The 23,468-nt window shown below is 35.4% G+C and overlaps 1 protein-coding gene across 1 annotated transcript in view; it reads right to left on the bottom strand.

Moving 5' to 3' along the window:
• Nucleotides 1-446: 446 nt before the first annotated feature.
• Nucleotides 447-23,468, bottom strand: part of LOC132115366 (N-alpha-acetyltransferase 35, NatC auxiliary subunit-like) — a 23,341-nt gene continuing 319 nt past the window's right edge. Inside the window, exons 2-22 of the mRNA XM_059523813.1 lie at nucleotides 15,978-16,011; nucleotides 15,772-15,886; nucleotides 15,568-15,642; nucleotides 14,727-14,894; nucleotides 14,515-14,587; nucleotides 14,083-14,120; nucleotides 13,948-13,998; nucleotides 13,757-13,840; nucleotides 13,548-13,662; nucleotides 12,759-12,937; nucleotides 12,617-12,676; nucleotides 12,408-12,514; nucleotides 11,875-11,941; nucleotides 11,688-11,786; nucleotides 8,956-9,134; nucleotides 8,024-8,160; nucleotides 7,869-7,936; nucleotides 6,978-7,118; nucleotides 6,769-6,891; nucleotides 1,255-1,335; nucleotides 447-702 (exon numbers count right to left, since the gene is read on the bottom strand). Coding sequence (XP_059379796.1) covers nucleotides 643-702; nucleotides 1,255-1,335; nucleotides 6,769-6,891; nucleotides 6,978-7,118; nucleotides 7,869-7,936; nucleotides 8,024-8,160; nucleotides 8,956-9,134; nucleotides 11,688-11,786; nucleotides 11,875-11,941; nucleotides 12,408-12,514; nucleotides 12,617-12,676; nucleotides 12,759-12,937; nucleotides 13,548-13,662; nucleotides 13,757-13,840; nucleotides 13,948-13,998; nucleotides 14,083-14,120; nucleotides 14,515-14,587; nucleotides 14,727-14,894; nucleotides 15,568-15,642; nucleotides 15,772-15,886; nucleotides 15,978-16,011 — 2,054 coding nt within the window. The 3' untranslated portion in view covers nucleotides 447-642. The remainder of the gene's footprint in view (nucleotides 703-1,254; nucleotides 1,336-6,768; nucleotides 6,892-6,977; nucleotides 7,119-7,868; nucleotides 7,937-8,023; nucleotides 8,161-8,955; nucleotides 9,135-11,687; nucleotides 11,787-11,874; nucleotides 11,942-12,407; nucleotides 12,515-12,616; nucleotides 12,677-12,758; nucleotides 12,938-13,547; nucleotides 13,663-13,756; nucleotides 13,841-13,947; nucleotides 13,999-14,082; nucleotides 14,121-14,514; nucleotides 14,588-14,726; nucleotides 14,895-15,567; nucleotides 15,643-15,771; nucleotides 15,887-15,977; nucleotides 16,012-23,468) is intronic.

Raw genomic sequence — 23,468 nt, 5'->3', positions numbered from 1 at the left:
GTTGTTCCCAAGTAGCATTGATCTCTGGGTTCCAGCTCACACAGGAGTACAGGGGAATATAGAAGCTGATGAGAAGGAATAAGATCTGGAAGTACTGTATATGCAGCAAGTAATAGCAAAGCCTGAAATAATGTGGAAGTGAAACAAAGGTGGGTTTTATTTTTGATCACAGCTGATGTCAGAAGTCATCATCACTTCATCTCCTGCGATTTCAGGCCCTCATCTGTGAACCCCTCGGGCTGACACAAGACTGTTAGACAAAGCACTGACAGTTTTCGAATGTCTTGGGATCTGATTCAGTATTCTTGGTGTGCAGATTCAATGTAACAGTTTTGCACAGCATGATCAAACACCCTGAGTACAGTTTGTATGCGTCTTGTCAAGCACAGACCTGGTGAGCGAAGTAAGGGTTCATTTGGACATCCAATGGAAACAAAACATATCAGAAAGGGCTTTTTTTCATTTAATACAATACTATTAACCAAACATAAGAACATGATTTGTGAACTGTTCAAACCGAACCACTGTGAGTGTGTCTGTGTGTTTAACTGTACAGTTACACTTATGGCTGTTAACTTATTTGGCGACTGTGATGACAGTTCATTTGATTGAGATGAGCTCATCCTGGAAACATGGTCCGTCTCAAATGATCTTGACGATGGGGAAGTATTTGTGCGCAGAGAAGTCAAATTCAGGACGAGCCTACACAGAAAATAGGCAAGGATTCAATGAATTTCACAATGTCTCACTTCATCAATATGCAAACTCTTTTCTGGAAGGAATTTGAGTTAAGCTCTATAAACAGCATCTGTGACAACATTTTGACTTATCTTCATTTTGCAATAAATATTAAAGTCTATGGGGCAAAACATTTACATTTATGGATTTAGCAAATGCTTTTATGCAAAGTGACTTACAGTGCATCCAGGCTATACATTTTTTTACCAGTATATATGAGTTTCAAAGCAGAAACTTTTTGTTCAATCACCTTTCGCACTTTCTTCAGTTCTTTTTGAGTTTTAAACCTCTAAATTGTTTTGTCAGCAGTGGAACAATGACTCTGAGCAGCTGCTCTTCTGATTATGATTTACATGTAAAGGCATATCATTTTCAAATAAATGTTTATTGTAACATTTATTCTGGCGCAGAATCTTTCCTAATAGACTTCTAGTGAATTACTGTAAACACAATATTATATTTTTTACACAGAGTTTGAATGTACTGTTGTACTGAACCCAGAAAATCTATTCATACCTTGGTCTCCTTCTTGTGTCCTCCAGCCAGCAGCTTCATTACAACAAAATTGGGTTTGGACACTTTTAGGATGCGGTTCACCTACAGCAACAAACAGCATATCAGTCACTTCCTTTCACAATATAGAATTAATAATGTGAGCGCTTAATAATCATCAGTTAAGAATTATCTGATATATGTTGACTTGCAGCAAAACAAATAAAAAATAATAATAATAATAATAATAATAATATATATATATATATATATATATATATATATATATATATATATATATATATATATATATATATATATATATATATATATATACATATATATATATATATATACATATATACATACATATACACATACATACATATACACATATATATATACATATACACATATATATACATATACACATATATATACATATATATATACATATATACATATATATATATATATACATATATATACATATATACATATATATATATACATATATACATATATATATATACATATATACATATATATATATACATATATACATATATATATATACATATATATATATATATACATATATATATATATATACATATATATATATATATATATATATATACATATATATATATATATACATATATATATATATATACATATATATATATATATACATATATATATATATATATACATATATATATACATATACATATATATATACATATATATATACATACATTATATATATATATATATATATATATATATATATATATATATATATATACAACCCGAATTCCGGAAAAGTTGGGACGTTTTTTAAATTTTAATAAAATGAAAACTAAAGGAATTTCAAATCACATGAGCCAATATTTTATTCACAATAGAACATAGATAACGTAGCAAATGTTTAAACTGAGAAATGTTACACTTTTATCCACTTAATTAGCTCATTTAAAATTTAATGCCTGCTACAGGTCTCAAAAAAGTTGGCACGGGGGCAACAAATGGCTAAAAAAGCAAGCAGTTTTGAAAAGATTCAGCTGGGAGAACATCTAGTGATTAATTAAGTTAATTGATATCAGGTCTGTAACATGATTAGCTATAAAAGCTTTGTCTTAGAGAAGCAGAGTCTCTCAGAAGTAAAGATGGGCAGAGGCTCTCCAATCTGTGAAAGACTGCGTAAAAAAAATTGTGGAAAACTTTAAAAACAATGTTCCTCAACGTCAAATTGCAAAGGCTTTGCAAATCTCATCATCTACAGTGCATAACATCATCAAAAGATTCAGAGAAACTGGAGAAATCTCTGTGCGTAAGGGACAAGGCCGGAGACCTTTATTGGATGCCCGTGGTCTTCGGGCTCTCAGACGACACTGCATCACTCATCGGCATGATTGTGTCAATGACATTACTAAATGGGCCCAGGAATACTTTCAGAAACCACTGTCGGTAAACACAATCCGCCGTGCCATCAGCAGATGCCAACTAAAGCTCTATCATGCAAAAAGGAAGCCATATGTGAACATGGTCCTGAAGCGCCGTCGTGTCCTGTGGGCCAAGGCTCATTTAAAATGGACTATTTCAAAGTGGAATAGTGTTTTATGGTCAGACGAGTCCAAATTTGACATTCTTGTTGGAAATCACGGACGCCGTGTCCTCCGGGCTAAAGAGGAGGGAGATAACATTCCAGCATGTTATCAGCGTTCAGTTCAAAAGCCAGCATCTCTGATGGTATGGGGGTGCATAAGTGCAAACGGTATGGGCAGCTTGCATGTTTTGGAAGGCTCTGTGAATGCTGAAAGGTATATAAAGGTTTTAGAGCAACATATGCTTCCCTCCAAACAACGTCTATTTCAGGGAAGGCCTTGTTTATTTCAGCAGGACAATGCAAAACCACATACTGCAGCTATAACAACAGCATGGCTTCGTCGTAGAAGAGTCCGGGTGCTAACCTGGCCTGCCTGCAGTCCAGATCTTTCACCTATAGAGAACATTTGGCGCATCATTAAACGAAAAATACGTCAAAGACGACCACGAACTCTTCAGCAGCTGGAAATCTATATAAGGCAAGAATGGGACCAAATTCCAACAGCAAAACTCCAGCAACTCATAGCCTCAATGCCCAGACATCTTCAAACTGTTTTGAAAAGAAAAGGAGATGCTACACCATGGTAAACATGCCCCGTCCCAACTATTTTGAGACCTGTAGCAGAAATCAAAATTGAAATGAGCTCATTTTGTGCATACAATTGTAAACTTTCTCAGTTTAAACATTTGCTATGTTATCTATGTTCTATTGTGAATAAAATATTGGCTCATGTGATTTGAAAGTCTTTTAGTTTTCATTTTATTAAAATTTAAAAAACGTCCCAACTTTTCCGGAATTCGGGTTGTATATATATATATATATATATATATGCACACACACACACACACAGTCGTGGCTAAAAAGTTTTGAGAATTACATAAATATTGGAAATTGGAAAAGTTGCTTCTTAAGTTTTTATAATAGCAATTTGCATATACTCCAGAATGTTATGAAGAGTTATCAGATGAATTGCATAGTCCTTCTTTGCCATGAAAATTAACTTAATCCCAAAAAAACCTTTCCACTGCATTTCATTGCTGTCATTAAAGGACCTGCTGAGATCATTTCAGTAATCGTCTTGTTAACTCAGGTGAGAATGTTTACGAGCACAAGGCTGGAGATCATTATGTCAGGCTGATTGGGTTAGAATGGCAGACTTGACATGTTAAAAGGAGGGTGATGCTTGAAATCATTGTTCTTCCATTGTTAACCATGGTGACCTGCAAAGAAACGCGTGCAGCCATCATTGCGTTGCATAAAAATGGCTTCACAGGCAAGGATATTGTGGCTACTAAGATTGCACCTAAATCAACAATTTATAGGATCATCAAGAACTTCAAGGAAAGAGGTTCAATTCTTGTAAAGAAGGCTTCAGGGCATCCAAGAAAGTCCAGCAAGCGCCAGGATCGCCTCCTAAAGAGGATTCATCTGCGGGATCGGAGTGCCACCAGTGCAGAGCTCGCTCAGGAATGGCAGCAGGCTGGTGTGAGCGCATCTGCACGCACAGTGAGGCCAAGACTTTTGGAAGATGGCCTGGTGTCAAGAAGGGCAGCAAAGAAGCCACTTCTCTCCAAAAAAAAACATCAGGGACAGATTGATCTTCTGCAGAAAGTATAGTGAATGGACTGCTGAGGACTGGGGCAAAGTCATATTCTCAGATGAAGCCCCTTTACGATTGTTTGGGGCTAGAATGGTACCAAAACACCCTCCAACAGCAACTTCTTCCAACAATCCAACAACAGTTTGGTGAAGAACAATGCATTTTCCAGCACGATGGAGCACCCATAAGGCAAAAGTGATAACTAAGTGGCTCGGGGACCAGAATGTTGAAATTTTGGGTCCATCGCCTGGAAACTCCCCAGATCTTAATCCCATTGAGAACTTGTGGTCAATCCTCAAGAGGCGGGTTGACAAACAAAAACCCACTAATTCTGACAAACTCCAAGTGATTATGAAAGAATGGGTTGCTATCAGTCAGGATTTGGCCCAGAAGTTGATTGAGAACATGCCCAGTCGAATTGCAGAGGTCCTGAAAAAGAAGGGCCAACACTGCAAATACTGACTCTTTGCATAAATGTCATGTAATTGTCGGTAAAAGCCTTTGAAACGTATGAAGTGCTTGAAATTATATTTCAGTACATCACAGAAATAACTGAAACAAAGATCTAAAAGCAGTTTAGCAGCAAACTTTTTGAAAACTAATATTTATGTAATTCTCAAAACTTTTGGCCACGACTGTATATATATATAGATGTTAATATCTAAAACATTTTAAGGCTAAATTTGCTCTTCAACAATGTGATATATAAACAGAACTGCCAGTCAAAAATTTGGGGTCAGCAATTTTGTATATTTTTTTAACAAATTAATAATTTTATTCAGCAAAGATGCATTAAACGGATCAAATCAGATCTGCAGATCAATCTGTTTTCAATATTGATAATAATTAGAAATGATTCTTGAGCATCAAATCGAGTGAAGTGACATTGACATTCAGCCAAGTATGGTGACCCATACTCGGAATTTGTGCTCTGCGTTTAACCCATCCAAAGTGCACACACACAGAGCAGTGAACACACACACACACTGTGAGCACACACCCGGAGCAGTGGGCAGCCATTTATGCTGCGGCGCCCAGGGAGCAGTTGGGGGTTCAGTGCCTTGCTCAAGGGCACCTAAGTCGTGGTATTGAGGGTGGAGAGAGAACTGTACATGCACTCCCCCGACCTACAATTCCTGCCGGCCCGGGACTCGAACTCACAACCTTTCGATTGGGAGTCCGACTCTCTAACCATTAGGCCACGACTTCCCCTGCATATTAGAGTGATTTCTGAAGATCATGTGACACTGAAGACTGGAGGAATGATGCTGGAAATTCAGCTTTACGTCACAGGAATAAACTACAGTTTATAATATATTATCATAGAAAACAATTATTTAAATTGTAATATTTCATTAATATTACTATTTTTACTATTTTAATTAGATTGTTTAATTGGTATACATGGTAGCAGTAGGGATGGGCGATACCAAGGATTTTGTTTTCGATACGATACTTTTAATGGCAAGTATTGACAAACTAAACTGAACTTTTAGATGAAATGTATTTAATTATTATGAGTACATTGGGTAATAATAACTAATTAACTTTATATTTGAAATGCATTTTAATATGCAATGCGCTTTAATTGTAACTTATTAGGTTATATTTTTGTTTACACATGGTTAAAATATGTTGAAATCTACAAATACTATAGTTAAACTATGTTCACTTTACCATGGTTCATTGTCATAAGGGACTGCCAGTAATAGGCTGTTGTTGCATGCATAAAATGCAACCTTTTTATTCGGAGAGTGTATGATTTATATTAACAATGCAGAATAGAACATGAGGAATATGAACTTTTAACATTCAAATTTAAATAAATGTACTGCCCAAACTAGGGTACAATTTCAGGTTTATTTTGAAATAACTCAAACATATAGCCTATGTTTTTTCTGCATTGTTCTGGGCTGCCTTTTCCAAAACATAAATAATATATAAAAACATAAATACATACTTTCTTATTATAGGCAATGCAGCTCTATTTAAAAGCACTGTCAGAAGTGAGTGAACGCTCTCTGTAATTGATTGATTCCGCCTTGCAACATTTGCGTGTTTTCAGATGAGCAGGAAAATCCCTCCCACACAATTATTTGCTAACATAGGTTATTCGTCCAATTTAAAGCATATTGTAGGCATTGTTTTTTGTTTAATAAGCAAAATTACTGGTAAATAAAAACACCTTAGTAGTGTTTGATACTTTCGTATGAGTATCGATACTTTCGATACTCGCATCAGTATCGATATATACTAGATATATATATATAGATACTTCAGGATCGATTCGCCCATCCCTAATTAGCAGTGTAAAGACAGTTTGTACCTCTGCATCGGGGCTGGTGATGTTTTCAAGTATGAGTTTGGCCTGCTGGAAATGTTTACTGGCGGCCATATAGAGATCAGCTGAGCGAGGAGGAGGATTGTACTTCTTCAGATCTGACATCTCCTACATCCACACATACAAACACACTCGGTTCACTCTGATCTTTGCACAGAATAATTGTGGTAAACATCATCTCAAAGCAGTAGTACCTTAAACTGGATGTAGTGCACTGGCGGCGGTGTGACGACGCTGTTGAAAGGTGCGAATCGATGCTCGTAGCGAACCTGCTCGCTGTCCAGCTCAAACTGAGGTTTGCGCACCTTTCTGTCCATATCCAATGCTATCATAGTCTGCAGAAGAAAGACAAAAGAGTCAGTACCACAGTCAAAGACATGGCACTCATTGGTCCGGATCTATTCATTTATTCAAAAATATACCCCATATATGAGGAGTATGCTTTTGACCTTTGCATGAAAATTAATTTTCATTTACAGAATAAAGTCGAAGTTAAAATACAAATGCAGAAAAAACAAAAAACAAGACTGCTTAACTACCTATTAATTTGAAGAACTTTTGTCCACTAAATTAAAGTCATGTGGTGCAACCAAGAAACAAAACATAAAATATGAATTATATCATACAGAGAAGAGCCTTATGAATCTGTGTCAGTCTGTGCTTCTTTTAATTATCAAATAATCTGATATTTTTTATTACAAGACAAGGTTAGTTCAGGTTGTAAAATGTCCTGTGGTGCGACTCCCCAAAAACTTTATGATATTTATGATTGAATAATTAATAAAAAATAATTATAAAAAAATAAAATAAAAAAAGTCACAAATGAAGTTGTTTTTAAGATTTAATTAAGAAATTAAGTTATTGTTGCTTGACAGTTACATACCATTTTCAAAGTCATCTTTTGGCATGTTTAAACTAGATTTTTCCTATAATCACTGTCCCACCAGTCAAATCCTGATGATCATGATTTATTTCAAATATTTCCATCTGAATCTCTGTTATTTTCTGAAACATCACATTACAAAATTTGCAAATGTCATGTTGACAGCTCTGTGTGTGTGTGTGTGTGTGTCAGGAGGTGGTACCTTGTACATTCCGGCACACATGTTTTGGTAAGCTTGGCTCATGGTGATCTCTTTACTCAGGGGACGAGCTGATGAGACAATGGAAACACAGTGAGTCAGACTGAAACATCACAATCCTACAGAGAGAACTGATATTCTTGAATGACTGTGAAAACCTTTCTTCTTCTTCTTGCTCTTCTTGCTGCTTCGTACTTTCAGCTGCTCCTCCAGGATTCTTTCCTCTGCCATCTGAGAGCTGTCCGCTCGACTCAGCGTGGACATGAGCCATGCGTACAGGAACTCCGACAGATACCTGCACATACACGGAGACAAAGACATGTCAACCTGACTCGCTGAATTAAACTGTTTTGCTACTGTCCCTTTAAAACTATATGCAAATGACCTCAAACTTAATCATTATTTTCATTATCATTATTATTCATTACCATTATTTTCATTAAGTCAAAACTTGCTATTAATATGCTAAGTCTTTGACAATTTATCACTATCTCCTTAAATTAGTGCTAGATCGGAATCTAAGCTATTATCCTAAAATAGGTGGAAATAATTAAATGTCAAATTTCTTCCAATAGATATCCAACAATGGTCCAATAAATAAAAATATATATATTCAATATATTGCCGATACATTGTGTATCACGAGTTTATTTTGTTTCCTTTGCATTATGGTTTGTTTAGCTGTTGCATAATTGGTCATCTCTTTAAACTAGTTGTAGATTATGATCTAAAACTTAAAACAGGTGAAATACCGGTTGATACTGATTAATTATTGCTGCACAATTATGACAAAAATCATAATTGTCGATTATTCCCTACAGCCCTACGATAAATAAAAAAAATACTAATATCCAATATACTGCAGATGTGTTGTGCTGATCTGTATATAGCATTAAAACGGTAAAAAAAAATGTTTCGCTTTTGAATAATTGGTCACGATCCCCTTAATGTTAGTTTATGATCTAAATTTTAAGATAGATGGAAACAGTTAAATCAAATGCTGAGCAATAAATATCTGATGAGTGTTATATTGTGCCTATGCATTCTGTTCTGTCTACAGCAGTAAACCACGAGTGTTTAGTTGTCTTACCAGTAGATGTAATAATACTCGTGCATGCTGTAGAGCTCCAGCTCAAAGCCGCTGAGCAGGTACTGGATCATGATGCGCAGGTTGTGATAGAGGATCCAGGTGCCCAGACAGGCTAAATGCTGCCTCTGAGGCTCTAGCTTCATCAGCAGACCGTGAAGAGCAGCGTCCACCTTCTCAGCCTAAACAACAACCCACATGTTCAATGATGCTTTACTGCTGACAACATGACAATAGACTGATCATTTACATGCCCAAAGTTTAAAGGAATAGATCACCCACTCCAGTAGTTTAAACCAGTGTATGGTGGCCCAGTAGTGCATAACACAACAAAATCACAGCAACATGATATGGGGCGATATATAAAGTTTTGTGAAAATATATTCAAAATTTGGATTTCGTAAGAACATAAGACCCTGCATTATATCCCTCGGCTCATTCAACTGTAACAGCACTTAAAAATAAGATGGAATGTATTTATTAAAGAGGAGCTCACGGGTTAAAAAGTGTATAGGATGGTTTCAGTTGTGTTGCTGCATTTTTCGGTTGTGTTGCACTAATTTAATTTTGTTGTGACTTGTTTCCGTTGTGTTGCACTAATTTAATTTTGTTGTGACTTATTTCCGTTGTGTTGCACTAATTAAATTTTGTTATGACTTGTTTCCGTTGTATTGCACTAATTTCATTTTCTTGTGACTTGTTTCCGTTGTATTGCGCTAATTTAATTTTGTTATGACTTGTTTCCGTTGTGCTGCGCTAATTGAATTTGTTGTGACTTGTTTCCATTGTGTTGCTCTAATTTCAGTTTGTTGTGACTTGTTTCCATTGTGTTGTGCTAATTTCATTTTGTTGTGACTTGTTTCCATTGTGTTGTGCTAATTTCATTTTGTTGTGACTTGTTTCCGTTGTGTTGTGCTAATTTCATTTTGTTGTGACTTGTTTCCGTTGTGTTGTGCTAATTTCATTTTGTTGTGACTTGTTTCCACTGTGTTGCGCTAATTTCATTTTGTTGTGACTTGTTTCCGTTGTGTTGCGCTAATTTCATTTTGCTGTGACTTGTTTCCATTGTGTTGCGCTAATTTCATATTGTTGTGACGTTTCCGTTGTGTTGTGACTTGTTTCTATTGTGTTGCGCTAATTTCATAGTGTTGTGACTTGTTTCCATTGTGTTGCACTAATTTCAGATTGTTGTGACTTGTTTCCGTTGTGTTGCCCTTATCTCATAGTGTTGTGAGTTGTTTCCGTTGTGTTGCGCTAATTTCATAGTGTTGTAACTTGTTTCCGTTGCATTGCGCTAATTTCATAGTGTGACTTGTTTCCTTTGTGTTGTGACTTGTTTACGTTGTGTAGCGCTAATTTCATAGTGTGACTTGTTTCCGTTGAGTTGCGCTAATTTCATAGTGTTGTGACTTGTTTCCGTTGTGTTGTGGCTTTTTCCATTGTGTTGCGCTAATTTCATAGTGTTGTGACTTGTTTCCCTTGTGTTGCGCTAATTTCATAGTGTGACTTGTTTCCGTTGTGTTGCGCTAATTTTTATAGTGTTGTGACTTGTTTCCGATGTGTTGTGACTTGTTTCCGTTGTGTTGTGGCTTTTTTCCATTGTGTTGCGCTAATTTCATAGTGTTGTGACTTGTTTCCGTTGTGTTGTGCTAATTTCATAGTGTGACTTGTTTCCGTTGAGTTGCGCTAATTTCATAGTGTTGTGACTTGTTTCCGATGTGTTGTGACTTGTTTCCGTTGTGTTGTGGCTCTTTTCCATTGTGTTGCGCTAATTTCATAGTGTTGTGACTTGTTTCCCTTGTGTTGCGCTAATTTCATAGTGTGACTCGTTTCCATTGAGTTGCGCTAATTTCATAGTGTTGTGACTTGCTTCCGATGTGTTGTGACTTGTTTCCGTTGTGTTGTGGCTTTTTTCCATTGTGTTGCGCTAATTTCATAGTGTTGTGACTTGTTTCCCTTGTGTTGCGCTAATTTCATAGTGTGACTTGTTTCCGTTGAGTTGCGCTAATTTCATAGTGTTGTGACTTGTTTCCGATGTGTTGTGACTTGTTTCCGTTGTGTTGTGCCTTTTTTCCGTTGTGTTGTGTTAATTTCGTTGTGTTGCTGCAATTTTGTTGTGTTGTGGAGCTTTCACAGGGTTGTGCACTACTGGGCCACCATACTAAAGTGATTAAGTAGTTCATTCAAAAAGTGAAGTAGTTCATTCAGTTTGTTCACGAGTATTGTTCAAACTCAAAATGCTAACTAGCTCAGTGAAGTCGGCAAATTTGTTTCGAGGTTCAACCAGCGAAACCCTTATTCTGTCTATTTCAAATATATCACATACGTCATTTCAATTGTTTTTTTTCTAATTGTGTTTCAGATATATTTACTACGTTACAAGATGAACAACATATTAGCGACATAAGACAACATGAGACGAAATTTGCAACACATTTAACCATAATGTGACAGAAAGGTTTCGTGAACGTGTCCCTTCGGAAGACTTGGATTAAAATGTTGGATTAATATTAAATCATTTTACAATGGTTTTATGCACTTTTTGAAGATTGAAATTTTTGGTTGAGTGGACTTTTAATAGATGGATAAAAATATCTTCATTTGTGTTTGGAACGACAAATTGCTTTTGTCAGTAAATTACAGATCTTAGCTTTTTTTGTGAACTATCCCTTCTTTGTAATAACAAACACTGATGAACTGAGATAAATTAGACTAAATAAAAACTATCTACGCACCTCATCCTGAAGGGTGGCGAACTCCTCCAGTATGTGACCCAGTTTGTCTCTCTGACGTGCTCGGTTGTGCCCGTGAAACTGGATTAGGCTGCAGAATGGCTAAGACACATAACAAAACTCTTATTTCATCACATTAAACCAAAAACAGTATTTCATCATAACATGTTCAACAAAATGAATCACAAACCCGTGTGCAGTGTGTTACAAATGAGTCAATGTAATCTTTAGCCTGGTGGTTATTATTCAAACTGCATCTGTGAAAAACAAAACAGTGTTAAAACAAGGTATGAATAAAGTGTGATCTCAGAGGGCTCATGACTTGATAATTTAGTAAGTCAATAAGGACAGGCAGGAGAAAAGAATTAAACGAACCACTGGATTAAAAACACCATTAATCTTGGCAGCTGTGATAGTGGAGACATGGTAAAGGTTTTCAAAAGAGTTACACGTGTAATGCTTATTTAATATTCCAAAGATCTTAACCAATCACATCAGTGGGCGTTTACTAAGTCTTAAAGCAGACACGCCCCTTTAAGAGGAGAAGCTAAAATTAGGTTAGAAAATGTAAAAATCCTACCAATATTACAAGTACACTTTAAGGAATGTTATAAAATCAAATTAAATTAAACAACAATTACAGTTCACTTCCTCTTTAATAAGATATGCAATTTATTAATAATGAATAAATATATAATATAATATCTACAAATAATCACTCACTTTGGAGAGAGGACAGGAGGACTGACAAAATAACGCAGCGCATCTTTAATCATGTCCTGCATCAGATGAGTCCCAAACACCTTCTTATTGTCAATCAGAAACGTGGTCTGCATCAGACAGACAGACAGACAGCATTCAGTGTCCAATGTATCCAAGACCTGCTTTATTTGTGATGGAGTTATTTGTTGATAAGAGATTTATAATGTCACCTGGAGCAGCGACCTCGACAGCACACATGGAGACTGTTCACTGAATTCACAGAAGAAATCCTGAAACACATGCTGCAGCGTTAGTTAGATTTATCTTTAAAACAACCAGGGAAAGCATGTATTTATACTGATTGTAACTCACCAAGATGCAGTGCAGGTTGATTACATTGATGACCTCACAGACCGCTTTAATGCGCTCAATGAGTTTGCTGAAGTAGTTGACCATCTCTTCTCTCTTAATGATCTTGGCATATCGAGGGAAAGTGGGCGGGAGCAGGCGCTGGTTAACCAGTGGCTCGAAACCCATCATGATTGGGTGATCTGCAAAAACCACGGTGGGAAAATTTGTGGAATTACATATGGCCGAAAAGCAATTTCTCTGACAAAATGAATTAAAAATTAAATGAAACATGAAAGTAATTTAAATGCAAAATAAAATAAAAAATATGATTTTTTTTAATTAAAACAAAAAAAAATATTTTTATTAAAATTACAATAATTAAGTTCAAAATAAATTAAAAATATTAAATTAAATAAAAAAACAATTTCTCTGACAAAATAAATTAAAAATTAAATTAAAAATGTTTAAATAATTTAGAAATAAAATAAATAATATGGGGTTATATTAAAACAAAAATTATATTAAAAATTTAATTAATTAAATTATGAGTAAAAATATTAAATAAAAAAAATTACAAAACTAAGTATATAAAAATCAAATTGTAATGTAATTAAGCATAAAATGAAAACTATTATATTAAAATAGAATTTTAAACATTAAGCTAAATTTAAAAAAATAAAATATTAAAATGCATTTAAAAAAAAAAAAAAGATGATTATAATAGATTCTAGCTGACCGAAAGTTTAAAAGTATGTCGTTTATTGCGAGTGTTATATTGATTAGGAATGTTTGGCGTGTGCAGACGGTTACCTCCTTTGGTTGTGTTGTTCTGGGACTGTATGCCGTACTGTACAGTGGAGTGAATCGCTGGCAGTAAGTCAGCAGCCTGAGTCATCAGCTTCTGTGCTTCACTGACAGCACTCGTCTGAAAGGATGAATCAACCAATCAAAGGTCAGGAAATTAACGGGTCAATCATTTGGTGAGGCAATATGCTTGGGTGAATTTAATAATGTCACACCTCTTTTTTAGTGAAGGAGATGAGAGCACTGAGCAGCAGGCGAGTGAATTTCACACGACTGAACAGAGCCAAGCACTGCTGATGCTGAGGGCAAAGGAGAAAGAAAGTCCACAACAACAACCCAAACCATCCATCCATCCATCTCTTTATCTGAATCTAACACTGGGCAAAATGCTTATATATCATCTTACATCTAACTCGACCTCAGGATCTCGTTGTTCTCCCTGTCGACTGCGAGTACTCTGTTAGAAAAAGAAAGAGATGCATATTTAACACCAGAATATCGGAGGAGAATCATGAAAAGTCTTAAGATGGAGTCACCATACCTTCACTTTCCTCTGAAGTTCATCCTCAACGTCTTTTACATCAAAAGATTATTTCCATAACTAAGAATATTTACCATCGAAATTTTTTTTTTTTTTTAATTCTCTGTAATTTGTCTAGATGTTTTACTTTTATAATTTCCAGTCTTCAGTGTCACATGGTCCTTCAGAAATCATTCTAATGTGCTGATTCGCTGCTCAAGAAACATTTCTTTAAGTTTCGACCAATATAAAGTTTAAAATTAAATTATTTTAATTAGAAAGATTTTGTGAAGTTACAAACGTCTTAACGGTCACTTTTGATTAATTTAAAAGTTTTTCTCAATCACAGTATTGAGAACTGGTGAGAAAAAGGAGCTTAAGAACAAAATATAAAAATAAACATAATGGCCTTATTTTTCTGAAATATAAACCACAATAAAGATCAGTCTTTACACTCACCTGTCACTCTCAGATCGGTTACGTTGTTTGCCATTTTAAAGCCGTAAGTCATGGCCTGAAAATCTTCCTGTGATTGAAAAACAGAAAAAAAATCAACATCCACTGAAGAAACCAACAGCAACATTTAACACTGAAGATTAAACACACATGTACGTACATGCTAACATCATAAAACAACACTACTGGGTCAAAAAACTGTGTCTTGCCTCCTCAAACACAGCCGCTTTGTTGACCTTCTCGCGGGCGATGTCGCAGATCTTGAGGACGCCCAGAGCGAAGGCTTTGAGTGCAGGGTCTTGAATCAGATCCGGATTATGAACGTACAGACACGTAAACACAGTCTGAGCCAGAGAATGCCCCTCCAGCCACGTGATCTGAGACAACAGTGAGACCATGTTCAATCCAGCATACACACGGATGTTCAATACACTCTCTGGACACTCAACCAGACACGCGGTCAATATTCAAACCAACATTTAATTATAGCCTACTCCCACAGCAGCTGGAATAATTAAGTGTCAAAAAAAGCATTTTGATGGTGGATGGTAATCAGGAAAGACTATGAAACACATGTGACTTAAATGAAATTATATTCCAGTTTTAAATGTGATGCTGATTACAGATAGCCTAATATGAGATTTGAATGATGAGACAATTAGAGATTAGAATTAAAAATAAATGTAGAGTTTATATCTCCCAATTCAGATTACCCAAAAGTCACAATATATATTTATATCTTATATCTGACTTTATTTCTCGCAATTGCGTGTTATAAAGTCAGAACGGCAAGCTATGGACTTGCAATTACCTTGTTCTCTTTTTTATTCAGTGATGGAAACGGGCTTCCACATCCTAAAGTAAATAAAAAAATACCCCAGCTTCCCACAAAACTATTAAATAGTACGGTGTGATTATTGGATGCTTGTACTTGTTGAATACTTATTTTACTCTATTGTATATTGTTATAACTATTATTTATCACCATTACAGTCACATTTTTTATTACATTAATGAGACACAATAGAGTGATGTTAATATCATACTGACCAGACAGCAGAAACATGTGTCCATGATCCCGATCAGCTCAGGAATACTCAGATCCTTCACCCGTATGGCCTCATCCTTCAGAAAGATGAAAGAGACCGAGGGAATGAGTAACAGGACAGAAAAATTCATCAGAGACAGACAAATAGAGACAAAAAGTCACTTACAGTACAGTATATATTCAGGTTCATTATTACTATTTGTTACCTTGACGGCCTGTTCAAAGTTGAGGACTTTACGGTTGACTTGATTTCCGATCATCCCAGCATCCATCTTCGGATCCATCATCTCAATGGCAGACATGGCCTCGAACAGGCCGAACCTACAGGGACACGAGCATTACGTCTGCTGAACTCATGCACCAACTGTTGAATTGTGTGTAAAAGACGATCAAATCGGTAAAACGCGCTTACAGTTTGTCATGTAGCAACTCGCCAAGTTTGAGTTCTGCAACAAAGAAACACATTCATTCAGTGCACAGCATCCTCTATAAGATTACACAGGACAGATTTATCTACACGTGGCCCTGATAAAACATGACTGATGACATCAGGACGGTCTTATGGCACAGTGCTGGAGCCGATTCATGATGCTGTCAAGCTCGTATGGGAAAGGAAGTTACTTCTAGATCTCTCAGTGACCATAAACGGCAAATCCGAGGCCATCAGGAGAAGATATTCCTGCAGCCATGCCTCAGTGCACAACATTTCGCCAGAGCATTGAAAATGGAAGACGCAGTAAATCAATGATCAAAAGCATGGGCTGTAATGTGACAAAGCTCACATCCGGTTTTAGGAATCACCTTTTTTCAACTCCATAAATAACTGCTTTTATGCTTGTTTTGGAACAATCTGGTTTGCATGTTAAATGCACATTTTTCTCCGTGTTTCTCAGGGCTTTGTGGAAAATGTCTATTCTGAGATCATGTTTCTCTCTCATGACGGTGACATCTGCTGCAGCGTTCAGCCAGTAATAACTCACGGCCGCGTCATACTCAACCCCTGACAGGACTCCAAACTAAAACATCGAGTAAGGAGCAATTAGCTCCTGTAAGAAATATACTTCAATTTTTTTTTAGGTGCCATAGAATATTATTTTTGCATTTTAACATTTCAATCATACTCTCATGTGTTTATCTCATCTTTTCTTGACTTTATCAGCATTTTAATCCATCTGGTAGATGACCTGGGAACTAAATTTCGCTTAAAGTGGGAACTAAATGTCTTTTTCAACTTGAAATATACAGTCACAAAGAATTGTTCTTTACGCATAATCTTTACCAATATCACGGACCACAAGCATCACCTGAGCACTGAGTGTAGTTTGGGCTCCTCCTCGATGAATCCTGGAAATGTTGTCATACACTCTTAAAAATAAAGCTGCTTCACGAAGCCATAGAAGAACCTTTTTTGTCTAAACGGTTTCGTAAAGAACCTTTAACATCTGATTATAAAAGGTCAAAAAGAGATGGTTCTTTAAAGAACCTTTGACCGAATGGTTCTTTGTGGAACCAAAAATGATTCTTTATTTATAAAAGAATATGTGTTTCACACTGTCAGTCTGTTTCTCTTAATTAGTAAAAAATCATAGAGAAGTTAAGTAAAAATATTAACATGCAATAGCGCATAAATATAGCAAAATGCAGCTCTTTATGGTATTTTTCTAGCTGACTGATGAACTTATGGACACCGAAGGGTTATTCTGAGGTGAATGTATATTACATTGCAATGTTTACAAGCTTTACATGTTTTCTGCAGTACTTTGAAACTGTTGTACTGTAGGCTCTTTTATAAAATTGCATACCTTTTGATGTTAATTCATGTTCATTACACTCCACGGCTAACCTGCTTATGTTCTGGGTTAAAGATCTCAAACTGAAGTTGGACCAATCAGGTGTGAGAGAAGTGCAGTGTTGGGGGTAATGAGTTACAAAGTAACGGATTACAGTAACTATATTACTTTTTTGGGTAACAAAGTAAAGTAACGCATTACACTAATAATATTGGTAACTACACTACTTTACTAGACTATGGGAACGCGCTTTCCTGCGTTACACATGCCGTGTTTGCCTGTGTGTAAAGTTCTCGGCCGGGTTTCCCGATAACGATTGATCTTAGCGCTTAAGAGTGTTTTCTACGAGTAATTTTACGATCGTTCGTTATTGTTTGACGTGCATTTCCCAACATTGCACGTAAAGCAATCGCACAGCTGTGCTTCACGTGCTACGTAGGAGTCGCATTGCATGTTATATGCCTGATAAAGCAGCGTTTGTGAGCTCAGCGCTGCTTTGTTTCCAGCTGTTACTGGGGAAACCTCTATTTCTCGCGCTTTAAAGCATCTGCTGCTTAACATTTCTTCCATGTTTCATTTTTAATAGTACATCCCCTTTGTTTACCAAAAAATTAAGTTTGCTTAATTTTCAATATTTAAAAGAAAATGTTTTTTTTTAATGTTGTTTTATGCCTTCATTTGATAACCAGACAAATTTAAATACACAACAGAATTTCCGAGGGGAAAAAACATTTCATACGGCTATTTTAAGAAAAATTTAATAAAGGACATTGTTTTTATGCATTTAAATAATTACACATGCTAAAGAAAAAATCAAACATATGGTGAAGAAAAAATAAAACATTTCATAGGGCCCTAAACATGTATTTGTTTTTTTACTTTTAATAAATTGCTGTGAAAATGTATAATTGTTATGATTTAAATTAATAAGACATGCTTTTTGATTAATACAATTAAATTTAACCATTAAAAAGGAGTTGAGAAAAAAATAAAACAGAAAAATGGAATCCAGAAAAATTTAAACGGAAAACGGAATTTGGAAAGAATTCCCTAAAAAATTTAAAAAAGTAAAGTAAAGTAATAAGTAGTGAAGTTACTTTTCAAATGCAGTAACTAGTAAAGTAATCTCATTACAATTTACTGAAGTAACTAGTAACTAGTAACATTTTTTGAGTAACTACCCCAACACTTGAGAAGTGACACATGTCTGACACAAAGTCACTCCCCCAGTTTATCTCGCTCCAAATTAAAGGTCACTAATGCTAAAAAAAAAAATTATCTGACTTTAATGATAATAACTTTTCATAATAGCGTAATGAGAATTTTATATGATTTATATAATTATTATATGACTCATATTATTATTAATGTATACAGATCATGTAATATAAATAAGCTGTAGTCGTATCAAAAGGTTGCACGATTTAAAAATCTAAAATCTGACCTTACATGTTCAAGTCTTTATCGCTATACATTTTCAAATGTATAAACTAAGTTAACAAGCTTCACTTGTGACTGCACTGATAGAGCATGATTATTTATGCTATTTGTCCTCTTTCATGTTTCATATGATGTTTAAATTTGTCATATTCTTCAATCTCTTAACCTTTAGCAAAACCTTTCACCTTTAGTTTTGACATGAGTCTCTCGCGAGAAGTAAATCAAACTTGCTTTGTGTTGCAAGGCTCGTGATTGGCTGTTTGCCAGTGATGTCACACATTCATGTGCACGTGCTCCACAAACTCAGGATCAAAGAGTTTACAAAAAAAGTTAATGAACAGCATCGTGGTAGCAACAAACAAAGCCGGATTGTCAACTCAAAACTAATCCTGTAACTCTGAATTTGTTCATCTACCATCATGGTACAGGCCCCTGCTCTTGTTAAGAGGAAGTCGTATTATTAATGATTATAAACGAGAATTAACGATATTGCCTATATCCACACAGCTGACAGCTTTACCTGTTGTACACTGTAAAAACGAACTTTTTGGTATAGTAATATATATTAAATTAACCATCATGATTTTTACTTCATAAAATTAAAATTCAATGAGAACTAGAATTTCCTAAGTAAAATTTTAAATATCTACGCATTTAATTCATGTAATAAATTAACTGGTTGTAAAGAGTAAATCTTATTATATATTTGCTTGTAATATTTAAACGTTTCATAGTCACTTCACATAAACATAGTAATTTTAAGTAAATTTTAATCGAAAAGTATAGCGTGTTTGAATCCGCACATGCGTGTTTGGACAAGACTGCGTGGCTGCTTTTTGTCGTGTTTGAGGCTTTTACAGTCTATGGTTTGAGGTAAGTTTGTCTTTCTGTTTTACATTTAATAAAACATGGGTCTGTGTGGATTTGATTGATTATTGTTTATTTGACTCAATAAACATTAATGCTCATCTTATAACATGACCTCATATTAGTGTAACGTTAACGCGCAGGTTAGGCCTATCCATAGAACATTAGCTGCTATAACCCTATTCACAATCACTTCCTACATTAACTTATTTATATTTAATCGGAACCGTTTTCAATAGTTTCACAAAGCACTGTTTTTCGTGTAAAAATTTCAAACTGATTGGAAATTATTAGAAAATATTTACCGTTGTAACTGCTAGCTAGCTAAAATTAGGCCTTAATATTAATTAACGTAACCACTTTCCTGCTGAAGTAACGTTATACTGTTGACTAAGTTATGGAAAAGTTTGAATGTTCTTACTGAATATTGCTCAGGAACGTCTAACTTACACATAACGTTAAAGCTAAATTTTTTTCAAAATGATCAACAAGTTTTAATATTTTTCCTATTTAAAACTTGACTCTTCTGTAGTTAAACCGTGTACTAAGATCGACAGAAAATTAAAAGTTGCGATTTTCTAAGCCTGTATGGCTAGGAACTATACTCTCATTCCAGCGTAATAATCAAGGAACTGTGCGGCCGTACCATGAGTCCAGCAGGCGTAATGATATGACGCAGCGCCTGATAATAGTCCCCAGCTACCAGGCTACCGAGCTGGGGACTATTATCAGGCGCTGCGTCATATCATTACGACAGCGCTCGAATGCAGAATTGATTCCTCTTTCGCATTTCCTTGCCCTTGAACGGACACATAAACACAAAATTGTCGTCTCGACAAGTATTCTCTCGTATATGTCATATGTGCACTGAGAAAGAAACGGATATTTGTCAGGTTTTTTCGGTCCGTGCAGTCGGTCTTAAAGTGACAGCACACGCTTAATATTATATATATATATATATTTACAACCCGAATTCCGGAAAAGTTGGGACGTTTTTTAAATTTTAATAAAATGAAAACTAAAAGACTTTCAAATCACATGAGCCAATATTTTATTCACAATAGAACATAGATAACATAGCAAATGTTTAAACTGAGAAAGTTTACAATTTTATGCACAAAATGAGCTCATTTCAATTTTGATTTCTGCTACAGGTCTCAAAATAGTTGGGACGGGGCATGTTTACCATGGTGTAGCATCTCCTTTTCTTTTCAAAACAGTTTGAAGACGTCTGGGCATTGAGGCTATGAGTTGCTGGAGTTTTGCTGTTGGAATTTGGTCCCATTCTTGCCTTATATAGATTTCCAGCTGCTGAAGAGTTCGTGGTCGTCTTTGACGTATTTTTCGTTTAATGATGCGCCAAATGTTCTCTATAGGTGAAAGATCTGGACTGCAGGCAGGCCAGGTTAGCACCCGGACTCTTCTACAACGAAGCCATGCTGTTGTTATAGCTGCAGTATGTGGTTTTGCATTGTCCTGCTGAAATAAACAAGGCCTTCCCTGAAATAGACGTTGTTTGGAGGGAAGCATATGTTGCTCTAAAACCTTTATATACCTTTCAGCATTCACAGAGCCTTCCAAAACATGCAAGCTGCCCATACCGTATGCACTTATGCACCCCCATACCATCAGAGATGCTGGCTTTTGAACTGAACGCTGATAACATGCTGGAAGGTGTCCCTCCTCTTTAGCCCGGAGGACACGGCGTCCGTGATTTCCAACAAGAATGTCAAATTTGGACTCGTCTGACCATAAAACACTATTCCACTTTGAAATAGTCCATTTTAAATGAGCCTTGGCCCACAGGACACGACGGCGCTTCTGGACCATGTTCACATATGGCTTCCTTTTTGCATGATAGAGCTTTAGTTGGCATCTGCTGATGGCACGGCGGATTGTGTTTACCGACAGTGGTTTCTGAAAGTATTCCTGGGCCCATTTAGTAATGTCATTGACACAATCATGCCGATGAGTGATGCGGTGTCGTCTGAGAGACCGAAGACCACGGGCATCCAATAAAGGTCTCCGGCCTTGTCCCTTACGCACAGAGATTTCTCCAGTTTCTCTGAATCTTTTGATGATGTTATGCACTGTTGATGATGAGATTTGCAAAGCCTTTGCAATTTGACGTTGAGGAACATTGTTTTTAAAGTTTTCCACAATTTTTTTCCGCAGTCTTTCACAGATTGGAGAGCCTCTGCCCATCTTTACTTCTGAGAGACTCTGCTTCTCTAAGACAAAGCTTTTATAGCTAATCATGTTACAGACCTGATATCAATTAACTTAATTAATCACTAGATGTTCTCCCAGCTGAATCTTTTCAAAACTGCTTGCTTTTTTAGCCATTTGTTGCCCCCGTGCCAACTTTTTTGAGACCTGTAGCAGACAATAAATTTTAAATGAGCTAATTAAGTGGATAAAAGTGTAAAATTTCTCAGTTTAAACATTTGCTACGTTATCTATGTTCTATTGTGAATAAAATATTGGCTCATGTGATTTGAAATTCCTTTAGTTTTCATTTTATTAAAATTTAAAAAACGTCCCAACTTTTCCGGAATTCGGGTTGTATATATATATATATATATATATATATATATATATATATATATATATACCGTTTTCTTTGTCATTGATATAAATAAAACAATAAAATACAGCTTTAACAAAGCTTAAACTATATTTAATTTATACAGTGATTTTTATTACAGTGTTATTTTACATTTAGGCTTAATTATTAATTACTGTACCTGAATATACTGTTAGACTTTCAAATAACTTTATTTAGTATTCATCTCTGCTTGTAATTTGCAGATTCTACCCGGCCTAAAAATCCTTGGCATCCATCTAAAAAGCACCATGACCAGTAGCACATTAAAACACGGATAAATCAACTATCATCTTACAGTGTAAGGCTCATCGCTTTCAGTTGTAAATTGCACTCATGCCTGTTGCGCATCCCCATGTGATCGTCAAGAAGAAGGAGGGCGGGAGAAAGACTCTCCCCAATATAGTATGTGTGTATGTGTTTGTTCATTCTGTTGTGATAATGAAGTCACTTTAAATAATTTCAGCAATTCTATTTTTGTTTCTCAAAAGACTTATATTTTTTCTTCTAAATTGTATGCAGGAGGACAGCTGCAGTGACATCACTCAGCACATCATAAAAATACTGGTTGTCCATGGTGCTGATGGAGAAGATCCGATCAATGTATCCATCCTTCTTGAAGGGAAGGAAATGCTGCCAGGATGCTGCAATACTGCAAAGGCATGCATGCTGCGTATGGGCCTGATTTAACTGAATGCACCTTTGTCAAGAGATGACTGAATGTCCATTTTTGGAGGAAGAAAATTTTTTGATGACTGAAAAATAAAACTGTTAAATTGTATTTTATTTGTGTGATTTGTGAAAAATATGGAGAAAATTATTTATGTTCATGATTATTTATAAAAAAAGAAATTAGCAATGTTTACATAATTATATATAGTAAATTAAAATCTCAACAAAAAAAAAACAAATAAAATCTACTTATTTTACTTAATTAAATGGTAAGATTTACTTAATAATTTCATAAAAGCAAGCTTCCTAATTATAAAACAAGAAATAAACTTTACTTAATTTCTTTAAATAAATATAGCTTCTAAATTAAATGTAAATAGGTAATTTTTACTTCATTTCTTCATGAGCGTTATGTTCAATACTAAGTAGATTTTACTTGATAATGACACGTGAGTTGTACTTGATATTATAGCAGTAAAATTTACTTAAAATATACTTGTGCAAATTGTTACGAGGATTTTATTAAGTA

This window comes from Carassius carassius, chromosome 34 (assembly GCF_963082965.1).
Source record: "Carassius carassius chromosome 34, fCarCar2.1, whole genome shotgun sequence".
Lineage (NCBI taxonomy): Eukaryota > Metazoa > Chordata > Actinopteri > Cypriniformes > Cyprinidae > Carassius > Carassius carassius.
This window is presented reverse-complemented; position numbering and strand designations above follow the sequence as displayed.